This window comes from Rattus norvegicus, chromosome 1 (genome assembly GCF_021556685.1).
Source record: "Rattus norvegicus strain SHRSP/BbbUtx chromosome 1, alternate assembly SHRSP_T2T, whole genome shotgun sequence".
NCBI classification, from domain to species: Eukaryota; Metazoa; Chordata; class Mammalia; order Rodentia; family Muridae; genus Rattus; species Rattus norvegicus.
The window spans coordinates 181,336,055-181,361,418 of record NC_141534.1 but is presented as its reverse complement, the minus strand read 5'-3'; the positions used below and the strand labels follow the sequence as shown (position 1 = coordinate 181,361,418).

Here is a 25,364-nt window from a genome sequence, read left to right as displayed (position 1 = left end):
GCACTGCCACTTTAACTAGGATATGCGTTATTTTTGTGTCCATGCATGTGTGTGCATGTACATGTTTATATGAGAGTTCATGTATGTTCAGGCCAGAGAACAGTAACTATTGTTCCTCGGGCACCATCGTCCTTTAACTTTGACATGAGGTCTCACTGTCAAGGAACTCACCAAGTATCTAGGCTGGCTGACCAGAGAGTCCAGGTGTCTTTTTGTCTTCACCATCTCAGCTCTGGGGTTACACCAGACATCCACAAGCCTCCGCCGCCCGAGTGATAGAATTAAAGGCATGTACCATGGCACCAGCTTGGCTTTTTTTATTATTAAGATTTATTTATTTGTCTTATATATGAGTGTTCTGTCTTCATGGATGCCAGGAAAGGGGATCAGATCTCATTACAGATGCTTGTGAGCCACCATGTAGTTACTGGGAATTGAACTCGGGACCTCTCAAAGAGCAGCCAGTGCTCTTAACTGCTGAGCCATCTCTTTGTCCCCTCCACCTCCCTTTTTTAACGTACATTCTAGGACTAGAACGTAGGTCTGTGAGTGCTTTACCAGCTAATACATCTCTTCACCCCCTGAAGTATTTTTATAAGCATCTTTGTTCTTTGATATGTTACTTGGCTGGAACACAGTTTTATTTATTTTAATGTTATATGTTGACAGAGGTAATATTTTGCTGATAATGTATTGAATTCTTGAATGTTACCATAGGCACTAAATATATTTTAGAACTTTAAAGCACATACAAAAAATGGAAACAGTTATAAGACAATTGGAAATTTGAACAGTGACTTGGCCGTATGATGCAATTAAGAATTTTTGGAACTATGATAACAGATTCTAATACATATTTTATTATATATCCCTTCTTTAAATTATCGTTTTATGTATTTTGGGTGTTCGGCCTACATGTATGTATGTTTACTACTTAAGTGCTAATGCCACATTACAAGTGGAGTTATAGCAGTTGTGAGCCACCATGTGGGTGCTGAGAGGAGAATCCATGTTCTCTGGAAGAGCAGCCAGTGCTCTTAATCACTGAATTTTTTTTCCTGCTCCTGTATATCATTCTTTATACTAATATTTATCATTCTATGTACTATAAATACCTTTAAGTTTCTAAAAGTGTTGTTAGTAAATACGCTATACAGATAATGGAAACAGACTGTTCCCTGTATAGGTCTTAAGAAAGGTTGTAATACTGACACTGGTAACTTAATAGATGAAGCTTGAACCTGTGGTTTCTTCTCCTACTTCTAATTGATGTACAATTCCAAAAAACAAAAGTTTTAGATTATACAGTTTAAGTTTTAATGTTGGAAATGTCTAGAAAGTAACAGAAATGGGAAAGAGGATATTTATTTAATATGGATGTTACCTGTTTTGTTTAAAGAAATTTTGAAAATCTTATACCTGATGCTCCTGAGCTGATACATGATTTTCTGGTAAACGAGAAGGATGCAAGCTGCAAAAGAAATGCATTTATGATGCTCATTCATGCAGATCAGGTAAAGCTCCTAAAATACTTCCTTACTATAGTTAAACTAAAATTAAAACTAGGTCCTCAGCATGTTTTCTTTATTTTGGGTTTTCTTTGTTTTGTTTTGTTTTGGGACAGGATCTTACTATGTAGCTCTGGCTGTCATAGAACTCGCTGTGTAGATGAGGCTGGCCTTGGGCTTACAGAAATCCATTTACCTTCGCCTCCCACTTGCTAGGATAAAAGGTGTGTGCCATTAAGCCTAGCCACAGCAGATGACATGTTTTTAATTAGTAGGTTGATTTGGAGTACCTATGGTGAGGTCTATAGAGTAATGTTCAGATTAGCCAAGGCCACACAGAGAAACCTTGTCTTGAAATATTAAAAGTATTGATGTTTTTACTGAAGAGATCATGAGGATACCTAGGATATTTTTCTTGTACGTCTCAGTAATAGAAATACAGTTAGGGCTGGAGAGATGGCTCAGCAGTTAAGAGCACTGACTGCTCTTCCAGAGGTCCTGAGTTCAATTCCCAGCAATCACATGGTGGCTCACAACCATCTGTAATGGGATCTAATGCCCTCTTCCAGTGCATCTGAAGACAACTACAGTGTACTTATAAATAAGTAAATAAATCTCATTTTAAAAAAGACATAGTTATAGTCTTTTTTCATCTGGGGGTTTTGAGTCAGAATCTCCCTATGTAGCCCTGCTGACTTAGAACTTGCTATGGAGATTAGGTTGGCCTCAGATTTGCAGTGATCCTTGTGCCTCTGCTTCTCAGGTGCTGGGGTTACAGGCGTATACCACACACCGGATTTAGAAGTAACATGCTGAGATAGCTGCTTTATTTCAACTACATGAATATTCTGAGTAATATAGGACTTAGGACTTTCTCCCTTGGCTTGCCAGTTAAAAAAAAATCATACTACAAATATGTGCCCAAGTCTAAGAAATATTTTGATTTCCTGACATACATTTGTTTAGCTTCTTCCTTAATTTCTTTCACTTTTTTCCTTCAATTCTTTTTTTGCCTCAGTTTCTTCATTAGTTTTGTGTGTGTGTGTGTGTGTGTGTGTGTGTGTGTGTGTGTGTGTGTGTGTATGTGTGTTGTATTAATTCATTACACCAAATGAGGAATCTGCTTAAATATACTCTTATATTTTTAGGATCGAGCTTTGGATTATTTAAGTACATGTATTGATCAAGTTCAGACATTTGGAGACATTCTACAGTTGGTTATTGTTGAACTAATTTATAAGGTAAGAATGATAATTTATACAAAAAAACCAAGATAGCTAAACCAGTCCTTTACAATAAAGAACTTCTAGAGGTATCTCCATCCCTGACTTCAAGCTGTAGTAAGAGCTCTAGTAATAAATACCAAGTGGTTTTGGCATAAAACAGATATGTTGATCAATAAATCAAAGATCCAGACATAAATCCACACACCTATGGATACCTTATTTTTGATAAAGAAAGCAGAAATATACAGTGAAGGAAAAGAAACATCTTCAACAAGTGGTACTGGTCTAAGTGGATGTCTGCATGTAGAGAATGCAAATAGGTCCGTATCTTTCATCCTGCACAAACCTTAAGTCCATACAGAGAGAAAACCTCAGCACAAAACCACATACACTGATCCTGATAGAAGAGAAAGTAGGGATAACCTTGAATGTGTTGGCACAGGAGACAGCTTCCTGAACAGAATGGTTCAGGAACACCAATGGTTCAGGCCCTAAGATCAGCAGTTAATAAGTGGGAACGCATGAAACTGAAAAGTTTCTATAAGGCAAAGGACAATCAAAAACTTCACCAATTCCACATCTAACAAGGACTAATATCCAAAATACATAAAGAACTCAGGGAAGTAGAATAAACAAACCAAATAATCCAGTCAGAAGGGGTGAGGGTACAGATCTAAACAGAATTCTCAACAGAGGATCTCAAATGGCCAAGAAGTACTTAAAGAAATGTTCATCATATCATCCTTAGCCATTAGGGAAATGCAAACCAAACCAACTCTAAGAGTCTACCTTACCCCTGTCAGAATGGCTAAGATCAAATATACAAGTAACAGCTTATGATGGGGAGGATGGGGAGCAGAGGAAACGTCCTCCACTGCTAGTAGGATTATAAACTTGTACAGCCACTTTGGAAGTCAATGTAGTGATTTCTCAGAAAATTGGGAATTGTTCTACCTCAAGACCCAGCTATATAACACTCCTGGGCATATACTCAAGGAACAGTCCGTTCTACTGCAAGGACACTTACCCGACTATGTTCATAGCAGCTTTTTCATAATAGCTAGAAACTGAAAACAACCTACGTGTCCCTTAACCAAAGAATAGATTAAAAAAGGGGGAAAAAACACATTTTAATACAGTGGACTATTACTCAGCTGTTAGAAACTATCACATCATGAGATGTGCAGGCAAATGGATGAAACTAGAAAAAAATCATCCTGAGGGAGGTAACTCAGACCCCAGAACACAAACAAGGTGTGGAGTCACTTAAAAGTTATATTAACTGTAATGTAGAGGATAACCATGCTACAATCCATAAACCCAGAGAGGCTAAAGAACAAAGAGGGATATAGGGAGGTTGCAAGAATCTCCTTGGGAAGGGGAAATAGAATAGATTTCTCTGATGGACTGGGGGGCAGGTCGGGTTGGGAACAAGATGGATGCAGGTGGGAAGTAGGGAGAAAACACTGGGAGAAACCACTGGATTTGGGGGACATTTCAGGGAAAGGTAGAAACCTAGTGCAATGGAAATTCCATGGAGTCTATCAGATTAACTAGCAAAAGCTCCTAGTAATGGTGGGCGTGGAGCCTGAACCAGCCATCTTCTGTTACCAAGCAAAGCCTCAAATGGAGGGGTTGGGCTTCACCCCAACCACTAAACCTTTGACCTACAATGTGTGCTGCCTGCAGAGTGTTGTAGAACTGGAGCCTACCATAATTGTCACCAGAGAGACTATTGAGCAACTGATGGGAACAGATGCTGAGTCCTGCAGCCAGACTATTAGAGGGAGCTTTGGGAGCCCTGTGAAGGAGGGAGAGGAAGGATCTGAGGGACCAGTGAGTCAGGACAGTGCAAGAACATACAGCCCACAGTTCCACAGACTCAACTGACTGGGAGCAGGGAGCCCGTAGGGTCGGACCTAGGTCCTGTGCATATGTGTTATGGCTGAGTAGCTTGGTGTGTGGGGATTCCTAACAGTGGGAGTGAGGGCTATTTCTGACTCTTGCCTGTTTCTGAGAGCCTTCTCCTCCTACTGGGTGTCATTGTCCAGCTTGGTGTGATGTGTGTCCCTAGTCTATTGTAGCTTGTTATGCCATGCATGGTTGATGTCCCTGGGAGGCCTGCTGTTCTCTAAAGGGAGCTGGAAGAGGTGCATGTTGGGGAGAGGGGAAGTGGGAGGGAGGGGAAGGTACAGTTGGGATATAACATGAAAGAAAAATAAAAATTTCTTAAGAATGATAATTTTTGACATGTAAATCGGCAATTTAAGACAAAAGTAAATAGTCTTACTCAAGACTATTCCTCAATTGCTATGATAATTTTCTAACTTGATATTTTATATATTTATTGTGAGCCTTGGGAGAACTTTTGAGGGTCACTTCTCCTTCCACTGTGTGGGTCTCAGGGATAGATAGAACTCAGATTATCAGGCTTCATGGCAAGTGTCTTAACCCACTTAGTCATCTCACTAACTCCAGTAATAATGTTTTAATAATAGGGATATTATTAAATATCTTAATTTATGCCTTCTTAAACCATTTTTTCTTTAATACTTTTATTGTGTTTCCCAAGTACTTGTTTCTATTCTTTTTAAACCTCTATAAGAAATAATTTGTCAGCATAGCTCAAACAAATCATTGTGTATTGCCCAGTCATCAGGTGGATTATGAATAAGGCTTTAGAATAAAATGTAAAACCCCCCCTTACCTCTAAATTTTTTTATTATACATTAAACAGTTTTGAAAACCTAAAAATTAATAAACTTTATGTGTTTAATTTTTAAAGAGTGATTAGATGGAACCAGTAAGGTAAATCAGTGGGCAAAGGTGCTTGGGGCATAAGCCTGGTATCCTGAGTTTTGTCCCCACAACCCACATAGGAGGAAGGAGAGAGGAAAGCTGAGATACCATCCAACTACCACATGTTTTCACAACCCTTTGCTCCCATGTTATAGACACAGATACATAATAATTTAAAAGTGAAGCAAAATGGAAAGTACCCTATCATGCTTCAGAAACATTTGTGAGTATTGCTGTTTTAGGCCTGTGGTAACCTTATGATGAGCATATCTGTCAGTTCTACTTTTCCAATGATATTGTCCGTGTTTTATAACAATATTGACCAGCTAATAACCCTTAAGCGGCTTCTGACTTAGTGGAAGAAAAGAGACATACCTCTCTCACTGTGAATCAAATACTATAAATATGGTGCTATGATTTGGATAGGGTTTGAGTGTGTCCTCAAAAGTCTCGAATCTCAGTGTGTGTCAATATATAGGTGTTGGAACATAAGAGGTAAAGCCTAGTAGGGAGTTATTAGGGCACTCTGCCCTCAAAAGATAAGGGATTCCCTTAAAACCCTGAGGTAGTTCTCAGAGGACACTAGGAAGAGCCAGCCCCGGGTCCTGAGGCCTGGATTCGCCCTTAGTCCTGTTAAAGCTGGGGAGGGTCAGCACTTTGTTGTCAGCACTTTCACCATTGGGGTTTTGTGGAGGTTGGAGAACAGGGTCATGTCTGTGTAACTCAGACTAGCCCTGAACTCCTGGACTCAGCTGTTCTCCTACATTGACTGCACTTCAGTTTGCAATATCTTTTGAAAGAGCTGATTGTCATCATGTTCTAATAAAACAAATATAAATATCCAGATTGTTCTCCTCGTCACAATCCTCTTTCCTGTTCTTTGAGTTCTGGGACTAAAGGTGTCCACTGCTACCCTCAATGTGTCTTTTTTGGCTTGGCATTCAGAATAAGAATTTAGGTAAAATGTACTAGTCTATCGGGGCATTTATATTACTATAGTTGGTGAATGTGATCTAGTTTTTCTTGCTTTGATTTTTCTTCTTTTTTTTTTTTTTAATATTTATTTTATGTATAGAACACTGTAGCTGTCTTCAGACACACCAGAAGAGAGCATCAGATCCCATTACAGATGGTTGTGAGCCACCATGTGGTTGCTGGGAATTGAACTCGGGACCTCTGGAAGAGCAGGCAGTGCTCTTAACCCCCTGAGCCACCTCTCCAGCCCTGATTTTTCTTTTCATTTGTTCAAAATACTCAAATCTTTTATATGCCCACTGAAAACTTGTGAAACAATGAAAATGTAAATTATGATAAAATAGATAAGTGCATAAGCAGCTATGACAGTTACTTGAATTTGCTTTCTAATTTTGGTGTGTGTGCATGCACGTGTCATGGCATAACCATGGAGGTTAGAGAACTTTGCAGAGTTTACTTTTGTATAGGTTCCAAGACTCAAACTCATGTTGCCAGCTTGTTCCACAAAGACCTTTACTTTTTGAGCCATCTAGCCAGCTCCTGTGACAGTTATTCGAAATACAACATTTCTTTCTAAAACTATCAGTGTTTGTTACATCTCACTCATACATTGGCTGGTGTTTTTTTATATCTTTGAAATATTATACTTAGCTTTTATATTGTAGTTTACTTATTATTTATTGAGGCAGTGTCTCACTATGCATGTAACCCCAGGTGGTCTGGAACTTGACAGAGATCTGCCTACCTCTTCCTGAAGACTGAGATTAAAGGTGAGAGTCACCATGCATTAAAAAATTCCATCTGGATCCAGGTGGTGGTGGCGCATACCTTTGATCCCAGCACTCAGTAGACAGAGGCAGGTGGATCTCTGTGAGTTTGAGGCCAGCCTGGTCTACAAAGTGAGTTCCAGGACAGCTAGGGCTGTTAAACAGAGAAATCCTATCTCAGAAAGAAAAGAAAAAAAGTCACCTGAAAATAAATAGAAAGGTTGGGAATGTGGCCTCTTATGTGTGTGTAATGTCCTTGAAACTGGCTAAAGCCTAATGTTCTCTTTTCCAGGTCTGTCATGCTAATCCATCAGAGAGGGCCCGTTTCATTCGCTGTATCTATAACTTACTGCAGTCATCTAGTCCTGCTGTAAAATACGAAGCTGCTGGGACACTGGTGACACTGTCAAGTGCTCCAACTGCAATAAAGGTACTTTGGTGACAGTATGATGACTTACTGATGCTTAACGCAGGTATGTCCAACATTTGACATCATTAATAGGACATCTACAAAGTTCCCACTTGAGAACCACGCCACTGAATTAGAGGAGGGGAAATATCAATACCCCTCAACCCACCCACCCACACCCACACAGAGCTTTAAGTAAGTACAATTTTGTGCTGGGCAGCATTCATATTTACCGTTGGCCACCAAGCTACAGGCTAGGTGCATGGCAGTGAGGACTACAGATTTTGTAAGATAACCTTCTTACATAATACAGCCTTTTCTTTCTGCTTTCACACACCTATGGAGAAAAGAGAGAAAGAAAGAATTACAGTATTTCTGGTTTCTAGAAAATTTTACTGATGTTTTAAGATCTCTCTTCATAATTATGTTAAAAACTGAATCTATAATGATGACTTCTAAAAAGTTTCTTGGGAATCTTCCACAATGATGACTGTGTTTCTTTTCTTTAGTGTAGTCCATCAAGACTATCAGATACCACTGACATGTTCTGAGAATAGTTGTTAGAAAGGCGGTTGGCATAAATTGTTGAATTTACTGTTTTACCTGTTAATACTTAAAACACTTTATTTAGAAATAATTTTAAACTTAAAGGGAAGTCACAGAAATAGGACAGAGTTCCCATACATTCCTCTTCCAGCATCCTTCATACCTTGTGTGATTATCATATAGTTATCAAAACTAAATTAACATTGAAACCGTATCGTCAGATAAACTAGATTTTGTTCAAATTTTTCTTCAGGTTTTGGTTAATGCCATTTTGTGTTTCATGATTAACTCTAGGATCCCACAGTCTACTCTGTTGTCTGTGTGAGTCTCCTCTAATCTGTAAATGTTATTTTTCATGCCTTCATGAAGAATACGAGTTTCTTTATGAGTGATTCTGGAACACGAGTTTGTCTCGTTTTCTCATAATCGCTGAGATTAAGCATTTTGGAGAAGAACAGCACAAAACCAATCTTCTGTTGTCACTGTTCTCACTATAGGATACCTGTGTACCTATACTGAGTACTGTCTCCCTGATTTCTTTACTCTTCTGATTTTTCTCATATTCAAAATATATTCAAGGTACTTTGAGACTGTAGATTTCTTGTCACTCCTCAGGTTTATTTCCACTAATTTTAACACCGATAGATGGATTTTCTCAGCAATAGTTATTACTAGATATTCTAAGGTAACTGTATAGTACCTCATTGTGCAGTTACTGTGGCATTCCTACATAAGGAAGCACTGATTTTCTCTTTTCTTTTTCATTTACATCAGTATGAATATTTAGTCTATGTAGCAGAATCCACCGTTACCATTATTTTGTTCAAGTTATTCCAGCTTTGACCATTGAGAACTTTTCTAGATTGCCTACTCTTTTCTTTGATTTTTAAACTTGATCATTCTACAAACCATTATACCTTTAAAAATCATATGTAAGCGCAGTAACAGGGCACGAGGGCTGTAGCTCAGTTGCTAAAGCAGTTAACTGGGATGTGGAAGGAGTTCAGTCACCAGCACTATCTCCTGAAAAGTTTAAATATATGTTAAAATATTTCATAACAGATTGTCTAGATTCTTTACATTCTTGCTTTTTTATCACTGTAGTAAAGGTATTAAATTTTATCCCTGATGTGAGATGTGTTTACTAGCCATATTCATATTCTCCACCCTCTTCTGCTATGTTTCCTCAGTTTCAGTCTGTAAGTATTTGCATCTGTGGCAACTCCTTTCCATCCTTGACTTTGTCATCGTTCCCATGCCTTCTGGTCTAGAGTAACGCTTGTTATAATTAGGTGCCAGACATGCACATCCCTCTAAATGAAACACATAAATGCTAGTGCAGAGGTGAATGAGTTTATTTTAGCTTCTTAGGGGCCTGGCAGGGAGGATCAGTTCTTACTCTCACAACGATTGTTTTTCCAGAGTGCATTTCTTTTTTTTATAGGCTGCTGCTCAGTGTTACATTGATTTAATTATTAAGGAAAGTGATAACAATGTAAAGCTCATTGTCCTGGACCGATTGGTAGAACTAAAAGAGCATCCTGCTCACGAGCGAGTCCTCCAAGTAAGTTCTGTTGTCCTTTATGTTTAGATCAGCCCACGCCTTGCCACTGTATGTAACCTAGAACCTGAAGCCTGGCAGTGTAAATTTTGGGCAACTGAGGTGTAACTTTTTTTTCTTTATATTTTATTGGATTTTTTAAATTTACATTTCTTTTTTTTTTTTTTTTTTTTTTTTGGTTCTTTTTTTCGGAGCTGGGGACCGAACCCAGGGCCTTGTGTTAAATTTACATTTCAAATGTTATCCCCTTTCCTGGTTTCCCATGAGGTGTAACTCTTAAATCACCATCTCCTTTTACGTCTTTCTACTGGTCATCAATTTTTTGAAGAGTTAACTAAACTGGGTTTCCTCTAAAATGTTCTTCCTCCTGGATGTGGCTGGTTACTTTGCTGTAATGTCACTTAGCTTGTTCCTCTGACTTTTGTATTTTCCATGAAACAAGTCAAATCTAAAACTTGATAGAGTCGAAGCATACATTGTCAGCTTGGCTATGTCACATGTGATGTCATCACTTTATGTCTCATTACACTAGGTAAACCAAGTGTCTACTTCTTCCTACACCACTAATGCCATTACTAATCAGAGGCCTGAGGTGATGGAGGGCAAAAAGCACTGTGGTGCAGTTTGGATATTTTTCTCACAAAGATAAAAACACTGGCATCACTCTGTAGTTTTTGTTTTTTTCAGGATCTGGTCATGGACATCCTACGAGTACTGAGTACACCAGACCTAGAAGTGCGCAAGAAAACGCTGCAGTTAGCACTGGATCTTGTCTCATCTAGGAATGTTGAAGAGGTAAAACAAACATTGGTAACATTATTTGTAAGAGGTCCAGATAGGATGTCGTTCTCACTTATTTTTACTTTTGTCCCCCATAGTTGGTTATTGTCTTGAAGAAGGAAGTAATTAAAACAAATAACGTGTCTGAGCATGAAGACACTGACAAATACCGACAGCTTCTCGTGCGAACACTGCATTCCTGCTCTGTCCGATTTCCAGATATGGCTGCAAATGTTATTCCTGTGGTATGTAACTCTTATTGTTTTACTGTAAGATTCTCTAGATGTTTCATTTTTCTTTTTGGGTTATTTTACATCTACTGAAATTGTAACCATCTGAAATAATAAAGATCAAGATCTTTACATGTATTCCTATGATAACGAGGGAAAGAACTCAGATTTCTTTCTCTAAATCCTCATCACAAACTTGGCTGCACACAGGACTATCGAGACTCCTGTTTATGTGCCAGTGTCCGTCTCAGCTTACGTTTGGTCTATATGTTGAAAATCACGGACTTCCACTCTTTGTTCATTAATTTATTTCTGACTTTATATGCTTTTATCTCTGGAAACTATATAACTATTTGTCCCGTTTCTCTTTTTTGTTAGCTAATGGAATTTCTCAGTGACAGTAATGAAGCAGCAGCTGCTGATGTCTTGGAGTTTGTGCGTGAAGCCATTCAGCGCTTTGACAACCTGAGAATGCTGATTGTTGAGAAGATGCTGGAAGTCTTCCATGCTATTAAGTCTGTCAAGTAAGTTTAAACTACACTTAATGTAAAGTTGAGCACTTTTGTCAGTTTCTATTTTAAAGAGTCAGTAGAAAATAAAATAGAGGAAATAAGATACAGTGCACAATATCATTCACCATTCTCAGTTCATAGTGCATAGAATTGTTTCAGTTAGGCTTCCGTGTTCTAATTATATCTAAAACGTTGTGAACCACAGAATGACCAAGAAACATTTTTTTAAGTGTTGTACTTAAAATCACCTTTTGAATATTATTTATGTCACCCTCAGCATTTATTGAAAAGGTTTGAAAACAATCTGAATCTGATGTGTTTGATTCCATTAGCCTCTGTTTATGACAAAGGGTTTTTGGATACAGATTTTGCTTCATTTATTGCATTTGCTGGATAAACTACAAGAGATTGGTGGTATGTCTACTTAAATAGGATGGGACCAGTACACGGTTAGTTCAGTGGTGTGAAAGTGACTGAGAGGTATACATACACACACACTCAATCACCCCCACACACACATACACACACACATGTCATGTACATATTATGTATGATATGTGTGTATGCATGTATATGAAAGTAAAATTTGTCCTGTTATGACGAAAAATTGAATCAAAGCTTTGCTTTTGACAGCTGAAATCTTCTGGGACTTTAGTTTCTATGGTTGATTTTATTTTTCTAAATAAATTCAGTTAAAATCTAAGAAAAAGGATAACTAAAAATTTTATCCAGTTTAACATTTTAAAATAGAAAATTATTTCTGTCTTTGTTAACTGTCTAAGTTCAGAGGTTTAGTCCATTATTGTGGGAAGCATGATGGCGTGCAGGCAGACATGTTGCTGGAGAGGGAGCTGAGAGCTCTACATCTAGATCCACAGGCAGCAGAAAGTGACTGTGTGTCACATTGGGCATGGCTTGAGCACATATGACCTTAAAGCCTGCCTCCATAGTGGCACACTTCCTACAGCAAGGCCATACCTACCCCTACAAGGTCACACCTACTCCATCAAGGCCATACCTCATAATAGTGCAACTCCAGATGGCCAAGTATTCAAACACATGTGCCTGTGGGGCCGTCCTGTTCACATTTCCCCAGTAACATTTTAGGCTGAGAATTGGCTTTGTTCTTGTGACAGGACACTACTGTGTAGCCTGAGTACCTTTACTGTAAATATGTGCCTACTGCAGCTGGTCGTCATTGCGTGCTGTAGTGCTTTCTGGGCTGGTTTCAAACCCAGCACATGTGTGGTCCCCAGATAAACACTGTACCAGTGAATTGACCCTCAGCCCCAACAAGATGTACTGTATATGTCATCCCACTCAACATTTTATGTCTTGCACAAAAAAAGTGAAATGAATTTAAAAATTATATTCAAATAATATTTTTCTCATAGTAGAAAATGATAAAGCCAAATTTATTAATTTTAACTGTCCCCTAAATGAATGCCCGTGGGAAACATCTGGCTATTTAACTTTTACTGCTCAACTCACTAATTTTAGAATGTTCCTAATGACAGTGAATGCAAATAGCTATTTTCTTAGCTTCCCATTTGTTCCAGTCTTTCTGAAATGTTCCTCTTCCAGAATATAAAATCCTGATTTCTTGCCTTATCTTAAATTCACAGAGAAGTGTTTCTACATCAAGATTTGTTCCCAGGTTTGTATTTCAGATCTTGCATTCTTGTCCTAGGATTTATCGAGGAGCACTGTGGATCCTGGGCGAGTACTGCAGTACTAAGGAAGACATTCAGAGTGTGATGACTGAAGTCCGCAGGTCCCTTGGGGAGGTATGTTTGTGTGCCTTAGAGAACTGCTGTGCTGGCCGTGCAGCTCAGTGGTGAAGTCCATGTCCAGTCACATGCAGCCCTAGGTTCAGTCCTAGCACAAAGAAAGAAAAACAGCAATTGATGTTTCTGTCGTCATTCACTTTTGTGTTTTTGTTATGTAGTGTTGGAGCTAAAGAACACTGAAAATTATATTTTAATTACCCAGATAAATAAACCTCAGGAGCAATAGAAAATTAAAAGTGGCTCCCCTCCCCCTGCCTCCATGAGAACTGTTAACATTTGTTCAAATAATTATTTGTTTATCTTTGGGTAAGATTTTGTTTTAGCAGAATGTGCAGCTATTCTTTTTTTTCCCTTTCTTTCTTTCTTTCTTTCTTTCTTTTTTTTTAGGGTGGGGGGTTGTTGTTGTTGTTGTTGTTGTTGTTGTTGTTTTTCAAGACCAGCTTTCTCTGTGTAGCCTTAGCTATTCTGGAATTCAATTTATAGACTAAGCTAGCCTCTCTCTACACCTTAAGTGCTGGGATTAGAGTCATGCACCACCACTGTTGGCTTTTTTTTCTTTTTTTTCTCTTTTTTGAGATCAGGTCTCACTATATAGCCCTGACTGGCCTGAAACTCGATGTATAGATTTGACTGGCCTTGAACTCAAAGATCTACTGATGTACCTGCTTCTAGCTCTTGAGTGTTGGCATTAAAGATGCAGCATGCCTGGCAATAGCTACAGACTGTGCTGTTGCTGATGTGCTTTGAAAGGGCTTTGAAAGTCTCAGAACAAGACTGACTCGAGACTGTTTATGTACTAACATTGGAATATTCCTTCACCAAAACAGCTTCATGGTAGAATACAAAGAACAATGGACTACTTTGTCGGGAGACCTGGGTTCTTTACTAATTACTGTCAGGAATCAACTCTGAGACCTTCACTTTAAGTTCCTTAACTACCTAAACTTTTTTTCATCTCTAAAATAAAAGACATAGAGTAGGCTTAATTAAAGACTCTTAGAGAAATTTAAGCCAGCATGTTGTCAAACAAGCTGTAGCAACCCTGTGATCAGCTAACAGGGTGGCTGGGGAAGTTACTTTGGCATTTTGTTTTAGAAGGATGAGTATTGGCTTGGTTCGTATTTCCAGGGAAGAGACAAAGAGGAGGAGTGAGGCCCATAGAGCATCTACTTTGCTAACACTATCCTGTTCATTTTTCTGTTGATGAATTGTTCAGAAAGAACTAAGATTCCCCCTTAATAGATTCAGAAATGAGGCTCACAATTATATTGTTCAGTATGATACAAGTAGTCAGTGGTGGTGTGGGAATTCACATCAGAATCATTGACTTTTAACCTTCTGTTCTTCCACAGAGCTCCACAGTCCAAATGCCTTTGTATAAAGTTGATTGACTACCTCAGTGTAACTTTACTGCTGATATTATTAAATCATTGTTTCCATTTGGCTTTTAGATCCCAATCGTAGAATCAGAAATAAAGAAAGAAGCTGGCGAGTTAAAACCAGAAGAAGAAATAACTGTTGGGCCCGTTCAGAAATTGGTTACAGAGATGGGCACCTATGCTACTCAGAGTGCACTCAGCAGCTCTAGACCTACCAAGAAAGAAGAGGACAGGTAACGCTTTTGTGCCCTGCTGGCTGAATGGCTGCACTGCCCTCTTGTGGTGAAGCAGCTGTGGTTTCTCTTACTAGTTTTTGATGCTTAAGTAAAAGTATTTACCATTTAAGGTCTTGAAATAAGGTATGTGTGTAAGGTTTCCCTGTGAATGGTCTCTGTAAATTTAGTCTTCCGTTCCTACTATTCCCATTGAAGTAAATATTCTTATAAAACTTACTTTACTCACATAGGATGTGCTGTGTATAAATTTAAGTCTGACTGCTTGTTAGTATCAGAAAGATATTTTGAAGTTTTCCCTGTTTCTTTGCTTTCTCTTTCTTTCCTTTATTATACATTTCTCCTGCACTAGCTAGCACTCAGGGCCGCTCACATGCTGGGTTAGTGCTCTGCCATTGGAGCTATGGTCTCAGTACAAACCGTCCAGCTCTGACTGATAAGTAACATTTCAGTTGTTCACCTCTTTGTTTTGCTGTCCGTGTTTATGAGACGATGATGAGAAAAAGGATGGTACAGTGTTGTTGAATGCTTCTTATGTACTAGAAGCCACACCAAATAGTTGATGTCAGTCTTGACAGCAGCCCTTTCAGAGAGTGTACTGTCTCCATTTTCAAGAGGAATTTCAGACCTAGAGAACCCTGTAAGCAACTCTGAAAGAGTACATAAGCCCACACTCAGGAGTCGCATTTTAGCTCCAGTGCATCTATCCTTAATTCAACATCCTTTTCTTTCTGTTCTTTGGACTGCTGAGTTATTTAAGAAAAGTATTAGTTACATATTCTTCTTTTTCATTTTGAAAACTAGTGAGGAATGTAACTGAGGTCCTTCTCACCAAACAGGAAATCAGTAGCTTACCTGAACCATTTATTCAAAAGCTACGTGCTACTTAAGGGTGTGTGGAGGAGAGAGGGTGTGTGGGAGGGGGAACATCCTCACAGAAGTAGGGGGAGAGGGGATGAGAGAAGAAAAACCGGGAAAGGGGATAACATTTGAAATGTAACTATCCATTTAAAAAAAAAATTGTGGTATTTCATGTTTGTTGATTCCTTTGCAGACCACCCTTGAGAGGATTCCTCCTGGATGGAGATTTCTTTGTTGCTGCCTCCCTTGCCACAACTCTGACCAAGATTGCATTACGCTATGTAGCATTGGTTCAGGAGAAGAAAAAGCAAAACGTATGTTCATTTATTCTGTATTTGTACAGTCATTGGTTACTAAATATCTACTCTATTGAACAGTGAAAAACTTCAAAGTTAATGCTACAGGTGTTAGTAGGGGAAACAGTCACAGTAGACACATAACATGACTAAAATATTGACAGAGAAACTCAGAAATACTATGATTAGTCTGATGAAGGAGGTGTGAGGAGTTATGGAGTCACTTCTGAAGGCCGGGGTTAGTCAGCCAATGGAAGCAGTGGCCTTTTCTCATTAGCATTTTTTTATTGTCTATTTTATCTTTTGTACTTTATAAAGCTCATTTTCACTCAGCATGTGACAAACACTTCCTCATGTTTTTTTAACCCTTCCTAGTTGTATTTGTAATATTTAATTTGTAATTTAAGCATCCAACTGTTTTTATTTTAAGAGTCCAAATTGATGTCCTCAGGATTGGTTGCATCACTTTTAAATGATAGGAGAATGTTTGTGGCTATCAGTTAAGGACCCAGGTTTCTTGCAGTGTCCAGTGAGTACCCTTAGCTCTGCTCGTACAGAGGTGGGCGCCTGTTGTTCTCCGTCTCATCAGCATGCCTCTGTCTGTGCCATTTCCCTTCTTCACCCTGTGTGGAGAGGAGTGTCCTTGGACCACAGATCGTGACGTAGGTCTGGACACAGGTCCTCACACGTAGGTTGCAAGGGTTCTACCAGTTGCGCCATCTCCCTCCACCCCTTCCACATGTTTTTGTAAAATTTGAGTTCCCGGTTGGCATTCTTTTCTCCCAGCACTGTATAGCTCCATTGTCTTCTGCCTTCCTAGTGAGAAATCTTCTATCACTCCTGCCTGCCCATGGCTGGTTTTATATTATTCTTATCATGGGTTTTAGCAGTTTAATTTGTCCATGGCTTAATGTGGTTTTCTTCATGTTTCCTCTGAGCTTTGGGGGTCTAACATTTACAGTTCTTGTACATTGAGGAAATGTCTGGTCATAGTTTTTTTTTCAGACATTATTTTTTACACTCCCACCTCCCTTCCCTCTCCTTCTGAAGACAGGGTACAACCCTGGGGGTTTACACCTACTTCTCTGCTAGTTCTTCCCCTGGCCTTCAGTAGTTCTTCATATGTGGACCTAAGTTAGTTGGTCGTGGCATAGAGCATCATCTGTGGCACGTTAATGTACATGAGATTCCACATATAACATGGAATTTGCTTGAGATTTTTTTTAAATTTATTTATTTATTGTTTATGAGTACACTGTAGCTGTCTGCAGACACACCCCAGAAGAGAGCATCAGATTCCATTACAGATGGTTGTGAGCCACCATGTGGTTGCTGGGATTTGAACTCAGGACCTTTGAAAGAGTAGTCAGTGCTTTTAACCACTGAGCCATCTCTCCAGCCCTTGCTTGAGATTTTTAATCGTAGACCTGATAATACAAATTTCATTATGAAATCTGAGGAAAAATCATTTAAGGTTGCAGTATAAAAATGAAGATAGCCTAACAGATGTCTGTGCGTACCATGACCATGAATGGCACAACCTCACATGATGTGCCTCCTAATGCAGTACAGTCAGGACCATTAAACAGCTCCCACTCTGAATTGCAGCCAAGAGTAATGATCATTCTGGTGGTTTTGTTTGTTTAATGTGTGTGTGTGTGTGTGTGTGTGTGTGTGTGTGTGTGTGTGTGTGCTTATTTTTGTTTGTACTACATGCATACAATGCTCACGAGGGCTGAAAGAAGCATCAGATGCCCTGAAACAAGAGTTTCAGGTGGTTGTGAACCTGTGAGACTAACCAGGGTTCTGTTTAACAGCAGCAAGTGCTCTCAAAAAAATAAAATCTTGTGTGATTAAAAACAGACAGGAAAGTGGTGGGTCACATTCCAGTCCTCAGAATTAATCCCAGCATCAGGAGCCAGAGACAGATGGATCTCTGAATTTGAGGCCGCCTGATCTACAGGGGGAGTTCCAGGACAGCCAGAGGGCTACACAATGAAACTGTGTTTTGAAAAACCAAATAAACAAAACAGGCAAAACCAGGAAACTGGTCTAGTTTAAAGATACTGAAGAGAATGGTAGCTGATAAAATGTGTAAAGCTGATTCTGGGTTTTAAAATAAAATAAAAACCATTTTGAGGTGATTTAGGAAGATTTATTTGAATTCATAATATAGTACATATATTTGGGGATTGTTCAGCTTCTCAAATAAGAAATCATCAATACTTTTGGTTTTATAGGAAATTGTACTCATTCGCAGTAAATAGTTGCTAATATATTTATGAGGGAGAAATCTTGTTTTCATATGGCCAGCCAAAGTATATGAGTTAATAAAAAGGCAAATAGGAAGGTCTGGAAGCTAGGTTAGTCAGTAAAGTGCACAGTCTTGAGAGCCTGAGTCCTGTCCCCAGCATCCATATAGAAAGCCAGGTGCAGTGAAGTCTGAGTAGAGGCAAAGACAAGTCTCTCTGGGCTTGTTGACCAACTAGACTAGCTTACTGTCATTGAGCCTGAGTCCCAGAGTAAGGTCCTATCTCAAAAGCAGTGTTGACCCCTGCCTCCACACGCATGCACCCACAGGAACGTAAACACACAGAAAGCAGACATGGCTAAGAAATCAACAGTTGCAAATTGTTCTTTCAGCTTTTCTGGAGGATTTAAAGAGAAAACCATTAGAAGGCTGACAGAACAAAACAGGGAGAAAGGTGTGGGAATATCTAGGGAAATAAAATCTGAACGGCTTGTTTAATTCAGGTGTATTGAGGAATTGTCTGTTAGTTGTATTTGAGTGACAGGAGAATCGTGGCAGTAACCAGTCTCTCTGCTTCTGCAGTCTTTTGTTGCTGAGGCTATGTTGCTTATGGCAACCATCCTTCATTTGGGAAAATCCTCTCTTCCTAAGAAGCCAATCACTGATGATGATGTAGACCGAATTTCCCTGTGCCTCAAGGTCTTATCTGAATGCTCACCTTTAATGAATGACATTTTTAATAAGGAGTGCAGACAGTCTCTTTCCCAAATGTTGTCTGCCAAACTCGAAGAAGAGAAACTATCCCAAAAGGTAAGGTATATATGAAAAGTCTATAGAGTGCTTTATAAGTTGGGGTTTTTTTCCTTTTTAATTTTGTTGGTTTTTCAGTCTCTGTTTAAGTCTGTCCCTGTGAAAGATTTATGAAAAGCTATTGTTCTTTTCCATACAAAAAGACATGTGCGTTGCTTCTTCAACACAGAAAGAATCTGAAAAGAGGAATGTAACAGTACAGCCTGATGACCCCATTTCCTTCATGCAACTAACTGCTAAGAATGAGATGAACTGCAAGGAGGATCAGTTCCAGCTGAGTTTGTTGGCAGCGATGGGTAACACTCAGAGGAAAGAGGCAGCAGACCCCCTGGCGTCCAAACTCAACAAGGTGACGGAACCAGACACATGATTGTCTGTTGTTTGTTCATTTCAGGTTCGGTCTCACTGTTTAGCCCTTGCTGAGCTGGAACTAATAGCTTAGACCAAGCTTTCCTCGAACTCACAGAGATTTGCTGACCTCTCTCCCAAGAGCTGAGATTTAAAGGCTTGTGCCACCATACCCAGTTGAAAATTTATTTAAGTTGGCTACTTACGAATAAGTGGCTGGTCCTATTGTGCATATGTGATTTTTTTTGGGGGGGGGGTTATTTTGATTAAATAGCTAGTTATATAGAATTGAGTCCATGGGAGCTTGTGCGTGCATGTATGTACGACTCTGCTTTTGATAGCAGGCAAACACTGTACCACTGAGCTATACCTCCAGTCCTAGCATCAATTTTTACCAAGTCCTTGTGATATTTAGATCCATGAAACTTCACTTGAACTACACATCTATAATCTCAGCACTTAACAGAAAGATTACAAAGCCAAGGGCAGTCTGGGCTACCTGGTTAAAAAAAGAAAAAGACTATAAGCTAGTTACCTGTCATCCGTCAGAGGAGTGAGCAGTCTCAAGTTAATTTGACCATTACAGATAAAAGTCAGTAACAGAATCAGAACTACGAAAGCTTTTTTTTTTCTTTCAAAACTTAGAATTGGCATTTCAGAAGCTGAGACAGCAAGACCACAAGTTTGAGGCCAGCTCTATAACGTTGCTTGAAATAAACAGCAAATTAAAACTTGTTAGCAACAATCTTACACTTACAAGGTTTTAGATTTTTCTTTTAATTGTTGTAAAAATTACAGAACATAGAAGTTACTGTTTTAATCTGGTCTTGCTTTGCTTCATCCCACTGCTGAGGGTTGAACCAGGACTCTGCCAGGAAGTGTATTCTGCGGCTGAGCTCGCTGGCATCTGTGGCATTACTTGTGTTTCATAATTGTGCAACCATCTCCAGAACTTCTCTGTCTCATTAGACAGTAACATCCCATCCCCATTCCCTGCTGCTCCTGGCAGCTCCCAGGCCATTCTCCCTTTCTGATTTTGACTACTTCTTCTGCTCATACAAGTGGAATCATTGTGCTTTTGGTTTTTTTGACTGGAATTTTTCACTGAGTGTAAAATAGTGTTTTCATTATTTGAATGTTTATACTATATAAACAGAAGTTCCTTTACTTTAAAAAAATTATTCCTGGGGTTGGGGATTCAGCTCAGTGGTAGAGCGCTTGCCTAGCAAGCGCAAGGCCCTGGGTTCGGTCCCCAGCTCCGAAAAAAAAAAAAATTATTCCTAACATTTACGTATTTGTTTGGTGGGTTGGGGAGTGTACTCTATGGGTGGAGCTCAGATTGTCCATCCATTAACCCACTGAGCCACCACATGTGTTTGTGAGGTCAAATACAGCTTAACAGAATTTGGTTCTCCTGCCCAGTGGATCCGGTGTTGAACTCATCAGGCTAAGTTGTTTCATTCTCTGATCATGTCTGTTTTTGTTTTGACAGGTCACTCAGTTGACAGGTTTCTCTGATCCAGTGTATGCAGAAGCTTATGTTCATGTCAATCAGTATGATATTGTCCTGGATGTTCTTGTTGTAAACCAAACCAGTGATACTTTGCAGAACTGCACATTAGAGTTAGCTACTCTAGGTGAGAAAATTTATCCTAAGGAAAGGTTTTTATGTAATAGATCTTCATGATGCATTACTAAGAAAGGGAGGGTCATAGTTTTCAGTATAAGGATCCTTCTGAGAACTTTTCACCGTTTTTGATAATCAAGGCTTAGATTACAGTTAAAATTTTGTCTCTTTAAACTACCAGTTTTCTAAACCTTTGTCATACTTGACTGACTTATGCTTTTTGTGTGACTCAAGTAGGTTCAGTTCTGAGTTTGATGCAGTAGCTGTGTGAATTTGTAGAGTACTTAACCTAGCATGCATAAGGCTTTGGGTTCAAGCTCCAGTACCACATTCAGCCAGCATGGTAGTCTGTGCTTGTTTTCCCATCACTTCAGGGAGACCGGGACTTCAGGAGTTCAAGGTTATTCTCAGCCACGAAACCAGTTCCAAACCATCCTAGTCTACACAATACCCTGTCTCAAATAATTAAAAACACATTTACTAAGTAGTTCACTTAGTAAAATTTAAATTGCCTTGGTAGAGAATTAAGTATTTTCTGTTCCCTGCCACATGGGGCCAAAGCAATGCATCATTATTAGCGTTTTTCAACATTTTTTCTTGATAAAGACATAGATTAGATTCTGTAACCACATGTATGTACATCTAGTTTTGAAAATATGAAATATGTATAGAGCAGTATAGTGTCTCCAGGTGTGGTTTATGCAGTCATCAGGGGACACTAGGCTTTAGAGAAATTATGCTTTGCCCTGTCTTCAGTGAGCCATATCTTAAAGAGTGCACAGGTATCTTGAAGGGTATCTTACCCCTTTGTAATGCTATGTATAGGTTAAGCTTTCTGAGAAGTTCTTAATCATTGAAATAGAAATGGTATACTCAAAGTGCTCCCACTCATGAATATAGTTACTCTGTGTAGAATATATAGAATTATGCCTAATACCTTTTAATAGAGGTTATGTAGATTAATATGATTGCCAAGAATATTAGATGATTTCCTTTTTTTATTATAATGTTTGAATCATATACTTCTTATTTGTTTATTTTTCTAAAAAATTAACATATGCATTCTAGTACTGTTTTATGATTAATAAATGGTTTTTTTTTTTTTTTTTTTTTTTTTTGGTTCTTTTTTTCGGAGCTGGGGACCAAACCCAGGGCCTTGCGCTTCCTAGGCAAGCGCTCTACCACTGAGCTAAATCCCCAACCCCAATAAATGTGTTTTTAACTGTATCCAAATCTTGTTTATTTTCTCCTAGGGGATCTGAAACTCGTGGAAAAACCATCTCCTTTGACTCTTGCTCCTCATGACTTTGCGAATATTAAAGCCAATGTCAAAGTAGCATCAACAGAAAATGGAATAATTTTCGGCAATATAGGTATGGTTCTGTTTTGTGGTATGTGATAATTGAGTTTTTTATTAAAGAATTTGGTAGTATGCAGCTATGAAAATGACTTGAGAGAAGAATATGAATCCATTTATTTATAGGGTACTCTCTATGATAACCAAGCATTGTATTATGTTCTAGATAATACCAGACTGAGCTAGATGGAGGAGTCATAGGCTTCAAGAATCCACCAGGCAAAATGAGGAGGCAGAAATAATAACAGTGTAATTAGGGTTAGTTTGATACAGGGCATTCTTTGGGGTGGTGCAGAAAGCAATATAGTATGGGAAGCTGGGTAAAGGAAGAGTTGCTGTTCAAATAGAACATTTGTACTGGTCGTAGAAGTTCATATAGGCCAGCACATAGGACTATTTCAGACATTGAGGTAAGCCTGTACAGAAGAATTTGTCTAGCAATTTCTGTTATGGGATAGACTACTGTAGTGAGGAACAGATCCTTCTTCAGATGCTTAAGGTCAAGTAAGGGGAAACAGGTATGCAAAATACGTATTTTCACACATGATGCTGAATGCTGTGAAGGAAGCCTGTATGAGAAGCAGTGTGTGAGTCCATGAAGGGATTTGGTCAGTCCTCAAAGGGTTGTAAGGGATTGGAATGTTCGGAAAGGCTTCACAGTGCATGTTGAGTTGGATTTTAAACAGTCAGTAAGTAATCCACAGAGGATTACGAGTACAAGCAGAGCAAATGCACGTAGAACGATGTGCTGAGCACTTAGAGTGCAAAGTGAGTTAGGAAGTCAGGGAAGCTGACCCCGCTTGCCCTGCGAAACAGACAGTGGAGGGTGACAAATGAGATGTGTGATTAACTGTTTCTGTGATAGCAGTACAAATGGTAACTCTGTAGAAGATACTGGAAGATTGCCTGAGTAGGCTATTGCAGAAACCAAGTGAGAGGGGAGAGCCCTAAACTGACAGAGCAGTGCTTAGAGTAGAAAGGAGGGAGGAGGTAGTGTGCTTTAGGGATATGTCTTTAGGTACAGAACTGTTAACTAAAGGAAGACAGTTTTGGTAATCCTGTCTTCCCTGAAAGTAAAAAGAGAACTTAGATCCCTATCATAGTATAACTTCAAATTTAGGCTTTTTTGTTTTCGGGGTTTTTTTTGGGAGGGGGCGGTGCTGGCTGGTTGGTTGGTTGGTTGGTTGGTTGATTGGTTGATTTTCTTGAGACACGGTTTCTCTGTGTATCCCTGGCTGTCCTGAAACTCATTTTGTAGACCAGGCTGGCCTCGAACTTGGAGATCAGTTTGCCTCTGCCTCCCAAATGTTGGGATTAAAGGTGTATACCACCACCTAACTTTGCTTTTGTTGAGACAGAGTAACCCAGACTAGACTCAAATAAAGTAATAAATACTTCTGCTTCAGTTCCAGCTTCTGGGATTATAGGCATGTATCATCACAACCATCCCAGATTATGTCTTTCTAGGGAAGAGACAGTCTTAGATAATCTTATATTACTAAATTTCACCAACATATAACCAAATATTAGGAGGAAAAGGTTTGGATTTATAACTAGGTCCCAACTATGAGAATACTGAACTATTTGTATGTCTAGTGTAGTACCTGGCCCATTATAGCTGAGATATATATATATATATATAAACAACAAGAGACAAAGTGTACCTGAGCCTAAGGTCTAACTCCTAAGTCCTATCGCTTACCAGTTCTGTAACCTGAGGAAACTTATTTGACTTACCTGCTTTCCTAATTTGTGAGATGGAAAATAGTAAGGTAGGATTGATGGCGCTATTCAGTTGGTAATATTTATAAAGCACTTAGAATCTAGTATATATAAATATTTGCTAATGTCATAAATACTTGTTATTTTGAACTAGCATCTACCCTTTTGATCGGGACTCTTTATGTTTATTACAGTTTATGATGTCTCTGGAGCAGCAAGTGACAGAAACTGTGTGGTCCTCAGTGACATCCACATTGACATCATGGACTATATCCAGCCTGCAACTTGCACTGATGCTGAGTTCCGTCAGATGTGGGCCGAATTTGAATGGGAAAATAAAGTTAGTCGTTGAGAGGTTTCCTATGCAGTTCTTCCTTATGACTAGTGATGAGGGTTTTTTTAAAGTCATTCCCCCCAAAAAGCATAAGAAGTGAGAAGCAAACAGTTCTTCATTATGTGTTCCTGTGTATTATCTTAACGAGAAACCATGCAAGTACTTTGGTAATTCCGTGTGGTGAATGGCAGTTCTTTTTGGAATCTTGTGATGGTATCTTGCTCTCTAGCCTAGTCAAGTCTCCAGTGCCCAACCTTCTTGCCCATGTCATCTTGGCACAGACACTAGAGTGTGCATCACCACACCTAGCAAGTCATAACTCTGTAACTACTTTGGTTGAGACCGTGTAGACAAGATCCCTCCTGTGCTGTGTCGGGATGATAATCTACCATTGGCTCTCGTATCCTCAAGGCTGTGCGAAGTCTGTGGCCCAGTGGGAAACTTTGCCCCCTAAGTTTTCTGTGAACTCTGTGTCTCTTTGACGGTCTAGGGAGGTATCTGTCTGGAAGCCCTGCCATGCCAGCTGCTTTCGTAGCAGTCATTACTTTTTTATTGCCCTTCTTCCCTCCATAGTTGGCAGAAAGCTGTAGGATGAAATGGCTGTGACGCACAGTTTACTGAGTCCTCTCCTCTGCAGGTGACAGTTAACACCAACGTGACTGACCTGAATGATTATTTACAGCACATCCTCAAGTCCACCAACATGAAGTGCCTGACTCCAGAGAAGGTAGGAGGAGGCTAGAAGAGGTGAAATTCTATAAAAAGTCTATAAAAAAAAGTTTCTGTTAATGCCATAATGTGCATCTTCCTAATAAGAAAATGTCAGCTGTCATCTGGGGTGTGTAGCTCAGTGACAGAATGTTTGTTTAGCAGCACGCACGCACGCACGCACGCACGTACACATACATGGGGGTGGGGCCGGGGGCGGGGGTGGGGTGTGGGTTTACTGCCAAATTAGTAGATTTTGTAGATTAGTTTCTTCAACAGTTTTTAAGTCCAACAAAAGAAGCCTTTCTTTATGGAAGTTAAAAGCCTGATACAGG

The 25,364-nt window shown here is 39.3% G+C and overlaps 1 protein-coding gene across 3 annotated transcripts in view; it reads left to right on the top strand.

Annotated features, from left to right (window-relative positions):
* The window catches only part of Copb1 (coat protein complex I subunit beta 1), a 34,123-nt gene that overhangs the window by 7,230 nt on the left and 1,529 nt on the right, over positions 1–25,364 (top strand). For all 3 annotated transcript variants that reach the window (XM_087568053.1, NM_080781.2, XM_087568122.1), the window contains exons 5-20: positions 1,400–1,514; positions 2,657–2,749; positions 7,568–7,705; positions 9,675–9,794; positions 10,479–10,586; positions 10,670–10,816; positions 11,180–11,325; positions 13,004–13,100; positions 14,555–14,715; positions 15,770–15,890; positions 18,706–18,933; positions 19,103–19,282; positions 20,774–20,918; positions 22,162–22,281; positions 24,182–24,327; positions 24,959–25,048. In XM_087568053.1, coding sequence (XP_087424179.1) covers positions 1,400–1,514; positions 2,657–2,749; positions 7,568–7,705; positions 9,675–9,794; positions 10,479–10,586; positions 10,670–10,816; positions 11,180–11,325; positions 13,004–13,100; positions 14,555–14,715; positions 15,770–15,890; positions 18,706–18,933; positions 19,103–19,282; positions 20,774–20,918; positions 22,162–22,281; positions 24,182–24,327; positions 24,959–25,048 — 2,155 coding nt within the window. The remainder of the gene's footprint in view (positions 1–1,399; positions 1,515–2,656; positions 2,750–7,567; positions 7,706–9,674; positions 9,795–10,478; positions 10,587–10,669; positions 10,817–11,179; positions 11,326–13,003; positions 13,101–14,554; positions 14,716–15,769; positions 15,891–18,705; positions 18,934–19,102; positions 19,283–20,773; positions 20,919–22,161; positions 22,282–24,181; positions 24,328–24,958; positions 25,049–25,364) is intronic.